This window comes from Temnothorax longispinosus, chromosome 8 (genome assembly GCF_030848805.1).
Source record: "Temnothorax longispinosus isolate EJ_2023e chromosome 8, Tlon_JGU_v1, whole genome shotgun sequence".
In the NCBI taxonomy this organism is placed as follows: domain Eukaryota; kingdom Metazoa; phylum Arthropoda; class Insecta; order Hymenoptera; family Formicidae; genus Temnothorax; species Temnothorax longispinosus.
In genome coordinates, this window is record NC_092365.1 from 17,136,571 (window position 1) to 17,149,740 (window position 13,170).

The 13,170-nt window shown below is 44.7% G+C and overlaps 1 protein-coding gene across 8 annotated transcripts in view; it reads left to right on the forward strand.

Moving 5' to 3' along the window:
• LOC139817287 (uncharacterized) overlaps window positions 1-13,170 on the forward strand; it is a 388,078-nt gene that overhangs the window by 317,478 nt on the left and 57,430 nt on the right. For all 8 annotated transcript variants that reach the window (XM_071785253.1, XM_071785252.1, XM_071785254.1 and 5 more), the window contains one exon: window positions 2,481-2,795. In XM_071785253.1, coding sequence (XP_071641354.1) covers window positions 2,481-2,795 — 315 coding nt within the window. The remainder of the gene's footprint in view (window positions 1-2,480; window positions 2,796-13,170) is intronic.

Sequence of the window (13,170 nt, forward strand, 5' to 3'; positions counted from 1 at the left end):
ACCTATCGCTCCCGGCATCGATTGTTTGCGAATGCGGGCGCGGCTCGTGTTTGCGCGAGACTCTAACGGTAGTCAAATACGTCGCTAATTATTCACGGGAAATTATTACGCGGAAAGATGCGGCGCGGGATAATATCTTAAAATGCAAGTATCGTTATCTTTTTTTCTCGCGAGCCAGGGAAATGGCGTATGCGGCTACTCTCGTCGGGGGCGACGAGGGCTGTCCGCTGATTACGACGATGACAAACGACAGCGCGTGGGAATTACGAAATGAAGGTTTAATAAGGTATGAGCCAGATCGGGACCCGCGCCAGCCACCGCCACCGCCGTCGCCACGTTCCCTGCAGTAATTAACAAATCCAATTTTAATCGACGGTTCAATTCACGCTGCGTCCTGCCGGCCGGAAATGCACTCGCGAGCACCCCGCCTCGTTCCGTACATGCAATCGTCATATCAGCGCGTAAAACTGATTAGCGGTTCCCCTCGCGACGCAATTATCTCGCGTTGCGCCACGCCGGACGGCTCGTTCTCATTTTGTCGCGCGTAGTAAACGAAATAAGCTCGCAAACAAAATAAATTCCTTTGTCCGCAATCTATGCTTTTAGTCGGCGCACCGGAAACTCGGCTGATGGTAATTAGAGCTGTCTATCGATTAGGCTGTTTGCGTATTCCTAATTTGCAGTTTGCATCAGTCATGATTAATGTTACGGGTACGAGTAATGTTATACACTAAGGATATAAAGAATTGTAATAAATTATATGACAAATTAAAATGATTAAAAACAGAAGAATATGTCGCGTTTGTTATATTTGTACCATGTAGAGCAGTCTTGAAAATCACATATTTTATAATTTAAAAAGAAAAGGCGCGGTATTTTAGTTTTATTAATTAAAGAATTACAAATATGCCGAGAGATTGTGACGCTCGTGTCTTGATGTGGTGTGAGGAAAATCGAGAAATCATAATTCACCGAAGAAAATGAGAGCAACGGTATCTAGTTCGTTTCACCAGTGGTGTAACATTCTATAATTAAAAATCCCGTGCGGTATCATTTTTATCACCCATATTTCGCATTCTCGCGTGAAAGGAAAACTCGGGGCCGTGCAGTATCGCAATTTCTATGCGTCGTCCCCCTGAAAATCGCAATGCGAATTGGGAACATCGTATCGCCCGCATCTGTATTTCCTGTGTGCGCGCACGTTGGCGTCCTGTGTACCATTCGAAAAGGGCTCAATCGAAAAATCTGCAGTAACGCTCGAAACGACGTAGCCAAAGCGCACCGCGCCGCACGATTGCCGGATTGTAAAACAAAGCATGCAGCACGGCAGTGCAAGCATGCAGGTGTGAACGCTGATCGTGAATGTTTCCGCGTTTTTTGTAGCCCGTTTGTGTATATACGAATATGCGAGAGCGTGTACGTTAAGTCCGCGTTGTATAAAACAATGCATAAACCTCTCGCCCACGTATATAATGCGCGAAAATGATTTAGTGTAATGGCTGTTTTTTCCCTGTTTTAAATAATATAAAATTGAAATTTTATTTTTTCCCTACTGCTGTATTATAATAATGGTTATACGGATTTATCAACTTTATGTAACAATGAAATGTGTGGGTGAAGTAAAAATCTGCATTTCCCCTTTCTCTCTCCGTTCATAATGCATATATTTATTATTTATATATTTTAAAATATTGGACTCTTGAAATATTGAAATATGGCAGATAAGGCTACTTCCACATGCAATCGTAATGTAGTTTACCTCCGCGTATATATACGGTGACCGCTTTAATAGGGCACAAAGACGGATTAGCACAGGCGGTATTCTAGGCGTCACGTGTTACATGTGCGTAATTATAGTCGCGCGTTAGTTGACGGACACATCGATGCACGATATATTTATGGTTTATTGCAGCGCGTTTACGGGTGGAATTACAGTCGGCGCTCGTTTTAATGGATGTCGAGATTGCGGCGTCGCGCGCGCGCTACCGCGCTCGTAATTTCGCATCGGTTCGGTAAATTATTAAATTTCGATCGGTTTAACTATTGTCAGAGAACGTGGGCTCGGCTCGGACACTAAGGCTACGTTATGCTCTATTAAGGTATGATCGATTATGGTTTGCGGCCACGTTGGCGACCGATCGCGAACGGAACTGACTGGACTCCGCCAACTGCGGTTAAATTCGATCAAATGTACAATCACGCCTCTTGCTCTTCAACATAAATAGTACAACGATTTACATTCATCACTTTAACACGATGGCGATTAAGTGGAATTTTTTTTTCAAATTAATTAAATATCGAAAAAACGTGAAGATATTTCGAACTCGATATAGTAAGGTCAGTAGGAGATTGATAAATGAGAGAAGAAATAAGTTTTGACGAAGTTTTTATAAGTTTTCAGCAATATATACTGTGAATTTCTAAAAATAATTTTCAAGTCAGTTTCATATAAATAAATTCGCTAAATATATATTTTACAGAGCGCCACGTCTCCCGGTGCCAGTAACGATGGCCTCACGAAACAACAGCTGGAGCTCATCCAGCAGATCATGCAGCAAACGCAACAACAGCAACAGCAAACAACTACGCAACAGCAGCAACAGCAGCAGCAGCAGCAACAGCAGCAACGGACTGCGACTCCCTCGGCAGCGGTGACCGCACAAATACAAAAGACACAAAAACCGTCCATCAAATCCACTGCGTCGCCCGGCAATATTTCCAACAATTCCGCGAGCGGAAACGCGACCAACAACGCGAGATCGAGTCCAAAACCGAAGATGTGGAATCACACGCAGGTAAGTGTGACATTGTAAATGGAAAAAATATTCTCTATTTTTCGATGCATTTTTTATTTGCTAAGTGTGAAGATTGAAAGTCGCATTGAGCGCTGCAACCAATTATTGAATAAACGATGTAAATTGAAAATAATATTAAAAAAGTACATAACTATATACCTATAGTTATATAGTTTTTTGATAGTAATACAGAAAATTGCAGAGCTAAAGATCAATGCAATCAGTATTTATTTTAATAAACGTGAAGAATAATTATATTTTATACAAAGAGAACTTTATTTCTTCTTCGCGCGTTTCTGCGAAATAAAGTAATGAAATTAAATCGTCTACTAAGAATACAACAGAAATATATCGCGATGCAGAGTAAAGAATAACAAATAACTTTTAATTATTATCAGTATTAATCATTTGACATCATTTCGATGATATCAAATCAAGCTGTCTCAAGTATATCGATCGAAATAAATCTCATCGATGAATATTATGATTACGATGCACTGGCTCGCGTACATCCTGTATGATTTCATTACGTATCGCGTAACGAGATTCCGAGCGCTCCGAAGGTAATACCTGTAGTACCTTCAGACTGCTTTCTGTTGAAAGGGCCCTTCTTCCGCATTAGGCAGCGGAAGTATTACCGGGCGCACCCAAGATCCCGTGTACACGGCTCGTTGGAACTCGCCGCGGTAATCTTTTGTGCGGCGAATACACCGCAAATCGCATTACGTATCGCGGCCGGGGTAGATACCATCCCGGTACTCGTAATCCCGTCGACGAGGACTCGTCGAATATTATATACGGAAACGCGAAACAGCGAGATATCGCGCGCGTGACCCTTTGTGCGAGATTCTGTTCATTTTCTCGTTGAGACACGAAGCACAATCGGATGAAACGATAGGCAGACGCGCGATATCCTTCCGAGAGTCTGCGCGCATATCATGAATGTTTAAATTAAAGAGATTCGAATTCGAAGAAATTCTGATACAAGAAAAAAAAACACATTTTACTTTTTAATAGAAATTAAAATAATGTTTGTTTATCGATTTTATTCTCGAATCGGTAACGTGTAATATTTTTGCAAGGTATTTTTGCCACAATTTTTTCGCCGAATTGAATTGATCGCTCTGCTCTTTCACGGAGTAAATCCTGCGCAGTGTTAAAATAGCGGTCGAGCCGGTTTCGCGAGTGGGTCTTCGGGAACCGTTCAGAATGAAACATTCGCCAGCGCGAGAATTAAATCCGCCATTGAGAGCCATGTAGCGCAGCTTAATCCGTCCTCGTTGAATCACGCGGTGCTCGCTTGATAAAATTGCGCGAATCGCTAATTGGTCTCGCTCGCTTCCCCTTTACATCCCTGTCCTTCCGACCGTCCGAATCTTCGGCGATCAAAAGGACGAACACTGTGAAAGGAACCTTTGAGTAGATCCTTTCACGGTTCGGCGCATCGAATGCTGCAAAATTTTCTTCTGACGTCCTCCTTGTCGTCCACTGGAGAAAGGCGTGTGATTAGCGTGGAGAATCGTAGCCGGAAGTCCAGTCGAATATCTCTTGCTTCCGACAAGTCGGGAAAATTCATTGTTGTCTCGTTTAAAGCGAAAATGTATAACAAAATAACTTCAACTCGCTGAACTTGTTAAATTACTTAGGTTGATTAATAACATCTGAAAAAGTTTTTGAAATTTCTCTTTTCTCGCCATTTGTTGGGCTGTCTCATGCAAGCGAAATATTTGTGTAACCCGTTAAGTGCTGATACGAGGAATATTAATAGCGAGTCTCCGTAATCGAGTGTTGGCACAAGGAACTCGTCTCTCCAATGTACAAACATATCAACCGTATGTCCAACGTGTCAACTGCATCGATCTGGTAATAGTGTGACTGAACGTCCCTGGCCTGTCTATAAACCGTTTACTGTCGTTACTGAATCATGCATAAAAGACGATCACCGTTCACGTACTTAGTTGAGAGTTTTAAACCTTCGTGCTGCTTAGGACGACTCTATGATGGATTAATGCACAATTGTATGTACATTTCACGGTGATAATATATTATTAAAATATTTTAATTGACTGAATCGTTACGGTCGATAACTGAGATCACCTTATTAATAACTAAATTATTGTATTAATAACTGGAAGCACTTGCAAATCCTAATGGTCAATAACTACGTGGTCATTGACTGTACGGGTTCACTATAGCTTATAGAATTATCTGCTATAGCGCCGGCTCTATAATTACGCTCATCGGCCGCCTGCAATAGCCGCCCATCGATCGCCCGCGTTCGACGCAAGAAAACGTACGCGCAGTTCATCATCGAAGATTCCTGCTCGCCTGTATTTCAGCGCGTTTTTCCGCGACGGGACCCGCCGCCAACACCCCGGTAGCACCTCTCCGCCACCTAACTTCATTACGTTAATGGCATAATAACCATTGCGGGCGGCCCGAAGAGCTTATGCGCCGGAACGTCGATGTCCCTAAACACAGCAAGAAGCGAGCGCGGAGTAAAATCGATCCGATCTCCATTAATATGTATGAGGTCTTCGCCAATGGACGCGGATGGGGGTGGCCGTGGGGAAAGCGGGAACGAGACCGGGGATTCGTACTCTTCTTGCCATTCCGCGCCCTCCCCCGCGTCGCCACCTCGAACGCCGAACTGTGGGCGATCGCGAAATGCTCTCGGAAACTGTCGTAATTGCTTAGGAACTCGAGGACGAACGGATTCTTCGGGATCTGCGTCGCGATGAAAGAGGGGGACGAGGGGAGTGGGAAGAGGATCGTGCATATAGAGCGAACTCGGCAAACTCGATTTAATTGCGATCCCTTATACAATTACGTTATGGTCGCGAGCGTTAGCATTGCTCGAGCGCACAATGAAAACGCGTACATATATATACCGAATCGCGGCTTTGGAATATATCGCACTTAGAAATTCACGTTGCTCTTATTTGCACATTTATCGAAGATGCATTATACGGGCGTGTACATCAGGTCTGAAGGATCATCGGCGAGATGAGAAAGTTATTCGTCGTCGTCGGTAATGCACGATAGACATTAAAGACGAGCGCAAAGTGCGCCGTTAAATTATATTTAGCCTTCTTGTGTCACTTTGATATCGTAAACACGTCCCGGCCATTATCCGCCAGCTTTATATTGCGCGGCGCGGGAATATTCATCGTATTTCCCTGTGTATTTATGATCCGTTACGCGTCCTAGACGATCCGGCTACAAATATACACGCGCGAACCGACGCGAAGATCCGCGAGGCTATCACTGGGAGCAACGACATTTCGTCATTACGTTATATCTTATTTCTACCCTGTTCGACGGCGAAGTATCTTTTTTATTACGCACGAAAAGAGAGACAGTAAATGTATAGTTGCAACTTACACAGTCGCAACGATTTACATCTCGGCTTACCCTCGACGCTGTTACCCGCGTCGTTAACAGGTATTCGCCCCGCACGCGTTGGATCCGCGTTACGAATATCGATGACGACCGTATTTGCGAGCGCGACGCGAACACCGTGCGCGCGTGTATTCGCCACACATTCCGAACGCATAATTCACGTCATTCTACGTGAAATATACGGTCGCCCGATTACGGGGACCCAACTACGTTAATCCGATTATATTTAGCCTTCTTATGCCGCGCCGGCCGATATCGTAAACATGCCCGTTGGCTCGCGGCACTAAATTCACCCGCACGCCCCTTCGTGTCTCGCGATAGCGTCGCACGGACGAACGCGCGTCCGGAAGAAGAGATTTTGCGTCGCAAACACGCGATTATCTCAGATTTGCATATGTGTTTTCGTTGTTCGTATACCGAGCGGAAGACATCGTCGAGGGAACGTGTATCTCGGTCGCATGTCGCGAACGCAACACCGAGGGGTCCTCTTAGTCATCTCCTGGCAGTCGAGTCACAGCCACGAAATAGTGCGATCTCGTATATGTAATCGCTTTGGCATAGCGCGCACTCGAGTGTCGTGCGGATGTCACGTTGCGTTACGTTAAGTTTGCACCGTTACATCAGGACTCCTTTTACGAACGCCTGTTTAACTATGTTGCGGACTAAAGATAAGACAACCTAACTTGATATAAATAGTATTATATATTAAGTAAAAATTTATAGTGCACGATTGATTATAAAATGAAGTAATGAAGACCCGATATAGAACATTTTTAACGTTAATTAGATCTTTTGTTTTATTCTTTTAGACTTTATTTCTATATTTGTTACCTTTATCTGTGTATATGCTGCTAAGAGTATCGGTGGAGCAAATAAAACGGCCAATCAAGAGTGTGTCAACTACATTTGGTGTTTTACGTATTTTTCAAACCGTGTAGCACTAAACGCGATGTGTTTCTCAAATGCGATATATCCGGCGATATCAAACCGGTACGACGTCATAACTGTATAACTGCCGAGTTATAACCCTGACTTCGAGCTATACTCTGTCCCCCTCTTCTCCTCTTTCTTGGCTGCTTACTTGTTACTTATGTAAATATTCACATAACGCGTATACATATTCTGGAGACTCTGGTTCATTACGTTTACGAGGTGACACACATATTAAATGCAAGCATATTAAACGCAGCGTGCATTCATATTAGTTCAGTGTGTCTGTCAAATGTGTGACACTTATTCTCTCCGAATAAACGAAAATATAGGACGTTCCCAAAACGAGTAGCCGAATTTCTACAACATATTTCCACAACGTGCTTGTCCTTTCTGAATAAAGTCTTTTTTTTAGGGAAAACCAGGAGAAGGAATTTCTCGAATTCTATAACAACTAAAGGGAATAAAAGTAGCTGCCGAGGTCGCGATCGATAAATGTCATTAATATGTACGGAGTCTTTGCCGACTCCCTTCGGCGGAGGATTTGAGTAGATTCAGAGCGAAAGTTTTTCCTCCTAAATAAATGAACGATAATAATAAATAAAGCGCGCGACGTAAAGCAGTCGACGAAGATGCGACACATCGTGCATCCACAAAGACGACTCGTAATAAACTTGGTAGGCGATATGACGCAACGACCATACGTTCTGGTCGTAAAAGAAAATTTGCCCGTAACAAGGAATCTTGAAATTAATACGATCCGATATATCCTCCGATGCTTACGTATAATCATGATGGAGAAAATGTAATGAGTGGTAATCTGCATCAAACGCGGAAACTTTGCAAAATTCACGTTTTATAGATGGTTCCACAATGGGTGATGAGCCCAGCTAGTATTAAATTCCGACGCTATTATGTTTGACAGGAACTCGATTTGATTTACGTCGAACGGCAACACATTTATCATATACCACTAAAAGGAAAATACAGAAACAGGTAGTTATACTAGAGTAACGATAACGATAGTGTTACGTCTCGGCGCCTTCACTGTGGCGTAAGTAATTTAACAGGTAACTCTGGAAGGATGTAATCTGTATCTTCGCGAAATTGCGGTTGGCGGAAGTCTAAAAGTTGAGCTCCTCAATTATGAAAGATCGTTGGTACGCCGCTCGTTGTTCCGCGAGCGGTCGTGATATAGTCAAGTTGGCCTTATACTTAAGTGAAAGTCGGGGATGTTTCGTTAACCCTTAAATGAAATTTTTACATCGCTGCTCGAAGCGTCTACAGTGAAGAACAAGAAGCTATTTTAATGCCCCTCATATATATTCAAGACGTCTTTAATTTCTCCTGCATTGAAAAATTGAAATGCAAAAGAAAAACATAAAGAAAATCGATTATTAATTCAGTAGCAATGACAAGGATGACAACGTAACGTATCATTATTATATCAAGCGTATTATATGTAATATTGATCACAGTGAAAAATCATATGATATTATTGAGTACAGCAAAAATGAAAAGCAAGAAGAAAAATATCGCGAAATTAAATCTGTGTCAAATTTCAAGTCGAGTTTAAAAGTCGTCCGCGTTTTACTTGGCGTTGCGAGACCCTTCTCTTCGTCAGTGTGAATCCGCTATTTACAACACGTCGCGTCGTCCGAATTGAATTAGAATTTCAAAGCGGAGCGAGGACTAAGCGGAATTTGTTCGCGGAGATGTAGAGTCGTCGTCGTCGTTGTCGAACGAGATGGCTACGAGCAACTGCACTCGTGTACTCCTTTCGCCGAGAGGAGACATTCGGTCGGCTGATTCGAAACACGCACGTTTTACGCGGCCGCGCAAATAAGAATTACGGCCGGTCGTTACCGGCGAGGCGCGCGCGTACAAATACCGACGCGAATAAACCCGGGTCGGGCGAAGTGAGGAACCACCTCTCCGGCTCCCGAGGACCGACTCCCGCCGCTGTCGCGGTCGTTTGCGCTATCGTAAGTTTATGTCGTCGGTTGCAGGCTACTATCCTCTCCGTCTGCTCCACCCCCGGACGGCGGCGGCAACGACGGCTCACCCCTTTATACGACACGATAGTTTCATCGCGAAACTGCCGCCGCGCCGTTCGCATCTGTCGCCTTTCCCATTATACCGTACAAGCATATACACCGGCCCGTTTCCCGTACGGTAAACTCAAGTGCGCTCTCAATTCGCTCGACTCCGATGTTTCTCTTTTACCACTCGGCGCGGCGCGGCGCTCTTTTCTCCCGCGAGCTCGCGCTACAACCGCGGCTTATCGCCGTGATTACATGAAACGAATTACCCCCGGTTTTAATCGACCGTTACGAAGAGGAGCTGCTACAGTTCGCCGCCAAGCTCGTATCTGACAATGTTGTTGTTGATTAGATGTGAAGTCTCGAAGGAGTCCATTCGATGGACGGTTTGATGGCAAGGGGAAGATTCAACGACAAATGGTATGCGCGTGTTCTAATTTAATCGCAATGCAGTTGTTGAAAAGTACGTATACTGAATGGATATAGAATAGTATTGTATAACGAAAAATGAAAATTAGCGCTTAAAGATCATTTATAACAATTTACACGGTTCGAATTATATTTCTTTTTCGAGCTATCGTTGGAAAAGACAGAGGAACTAAATTTGTGGATGGTTTGCGCCACGTTGTGCATTCGTGCGCTCCAGACTCAAGTGAAACATCGCGGAGAATGCACGAAAATTCCTGAAATGGCATCGCATGCGGCGTTATGTTCGAGCGAAGAATTCACGAGAAATATTTATCTAGCGAGTTTTGCTGCTGGTGCGCGTCCGTGGAGATGTTGGTACCCTCGTCAAATATTACACGGCCACCCGTAGCGCTTGCGCCACCATCGCCGTTTCCATTAATAAACGCAAGAGAGTCGCGGAGATAAATTTTAGCGCGGCGTAACACAAAACCGAGCGGCGCCGCGCGGCCTTTGCTGCCGCAATACGAAGAGAGAAAGAAGGGGGGAGAGAGAGAGAGAGAGAACGCGCGCTACCGGGCGCTTTTCATAAAATATGACTGCTTTAATAAATCCCGCGTGATGTTGCGACGGGGCCCAAGACAAGGTCCGAGACAAGGTGCGCCGGTTTGTTCTTTCTCGGAAGAGAGAACGAGAAAGAGAGAGAGAGAGAGAGAGGGGGAGGGAGGAGGGAGAGTGACGTTCCTCACGGCGGAAGTAAAAATTCAATGCCCCGTTTAAATAACCCATCATCAACGGCGTCTTCCGTTCGGTCGCTTCGCAGGGGTCGGTATCCCCCCGTTCTCCCCTCGCCCCCCCTCTTTCGTAAGGGCGAAAGCGGGAAAGCGAGAGAGGGGAAGGTAAGAGAAGCAGGTCCCGAAAATCCTCAGGGGTGCGATCGTGAACGGGCTAGACGCGCTTTCCACAACGTATCTTCCCACCGTTGAACCCGCTCGACCGGTGTCACGTCCACCCCGTTACACGAAAGAATTTCCAGCGGCCCTTCCGCTCCTAAAGAGACCCCCAGCGAATCGACGAGGGGACCCCCAGCGTGTGCCCCGGCGCATCTCTCGACCCCCCAGCGACTCGTTCGCCAATGACGATCGAGTGATTCGAAAAATTTCGCCTTTCCGGACCAATCGCCACCGCGTCGCGCGATTGCGATCTTCCTCGTGTCTATTCGTACGTTGGAGCATCTTCTTGATGGCCTTGAAAAATTACAGGCACGTGTGGCCTCCTTCCCCGCTTGTTCCAAATTTTATTGTCGGTTTTATGTGCGCGAACCCGGTCGATCGGGACGAGCAGCTGCCTGTTGGCCACGTTTCGCGCCTTTTTCGCGCGTCGCCTCTTTCCTTTCTTTTGCCATTCTTTCGGTTTTCTTTCCTCGCCGCACTCGCCTCTCTTCCTCGTGGCTTCTCTCGCACGGCGTATGTCTGTCTGTTTGGCCGCGCGCGCGTGCTACGACCACGATACAGGGTCGTCAAGCATTGCGTATAAGGGCTTTTTAAAGGGACACGGACGGCGCTTCCTGACTCGCGTCCTTCCGTTGTTCCTTCCGCGATTCGCCGACACGGGGATTTAAATTTTAAACCATACCAAAAATGCTAATGCGCCCGACACCGCGGCGACCTCGTTCCTTTTCCTGTCTCCGGGTCAAGAAAAACCGTTGCCGTTCATCGTGGCTTTAAGTGACATATGCGCATCTTGTCAGACAGGAATGAGATTATTTCTCTAACAGATTCGGATAGTCAACTATTTAAATTTCCAAACCAAAATTCTACACAAGTTTATGTATCTCTTTAAATGACTCGTGCTACAATTCGATTTTATATTGAATTACGGCAGCTTCACTGGCGAACAAATATTTCCTCCACCACGATAAATTTTTCCGTTTACTTATCTTGAGCTGCTGCCGACGTCGTAATTCATGATAGCTGATCTTCACATTTTCGATAAATTAGTTTTCCCATCAGGATGCACCGTTGTCGTCCGACCTCTCGATATTTTCTTTTTCAGTCTGCCGCACCATACAATATTGCTTCCGAGTTCGAAGTGGCGATATTACAACGGCGCGCACGAGACATTCCTATCTAGATTAATTAATAATGTATATACGGTGCCGGGCGAATTTTCCACGGCGTGCAGAATTCTTCGATCGACCCTCCCCGGCGGACGCCGCGTACACGCGGCGGGATCGTTAATGGAAGATGTAATTGGAAAATACTTGGCGCGCCTCCGTTCAATTCACCGCCGTGTTTGCTCGCGATACGCGACGAACCGAGTTATCGCAAGAATCCTGCTTCTATCGGTGCTATAATCCCGCGGCACACGGTGTATAAACTTTATTCCGCCGGTCCGCTGCGACGCGATGTTGCTACGCGCTTTTACGTCGGCACCTCTCCACTCGAGAGAGGATCGATGTCCGGATCTTTGTGAAATTTCATCACCGCCTATCGCGGACGCGAAGGAAGTGTACAATAGAAAATGTTATCCTTCCTTCTGGAAGGAAAATACGATAGTCTGTATAATCAAAATATTAAAGTAATTTGGATAAATGAAAACGATATCACGCAAGTAAAATTATGATGAAGATAGAACGTAAATTACTTTAAAGCTAAGTAATAATAAACAGCGTATTAATAAAGTTCTGATTTTTCTGACGTTCTGGAAATTGCAACAGTTTAATCTATTGTTCAATTTAAGAATTAATATTTTAGTTAAATTTCTATTAAATTTTTTCCTTTTTTTCAAAATTAAGAACATTAATCGCTCTATTATGTCTTTCAATTATAATTTATGAAATTTTAAGAGCATGCAAGAACGAGAATTTGTTTTCACGTTTTGACGGTAAGATATTTAGTATGTAAGATTTCTTTGTCGTTGTATGTGATTTTCAAAGTGATACAGATACCAAGAAAAAATGTTATGCTATTTCGAAACATATATTCTTCGTATAACGGTAATGATTCGTCAGACATCGACACGTCAATAATTTGGCTCGCGGCACAGGCGCACTGGATATTATCACGACCATTTTCCACGATACGGCGCACCTAATGCACATATTTTCCCCTTCTCGATATAACCGGTTTACTGGTTTTCACTAATTAAGCATCCGAATTACAAACTTTGGCAGGGATTGAATCGTTTTGCGGTCTTAAGACGTCGTTATTTGTCGCGAATCGAAACGGCATATCTGTTTCCCGATGTTGTTACATTATATTGAGACAGAGAACGAGAAAGAGAAAGGTCTGGGACCGAGATAAGGGGGGGGGCTGAAGGGGTAGGACTTGATGCATAAACGGAGAACGGAACGTGAGGGTGGCTACAAAGCGCGGCGAGAATACTCTTGAAAGTGAATACTAGTATCCAATTGCAGTTACCTACCGTGTCTCCAGTTGTTCAAAGTGCGTATAACGGATGGGAGAGGTAGCAATTAATTGGTAGGTTGCTTTCAGTGGCGCGAGCGCGCAACGAGGGAAGCCGGGGGAGGAAGTTGAAAAGAAAAGGTCTTTGAAGAAACGAAAAACACACAGAGCACGCTTCAGCAGTTTTTC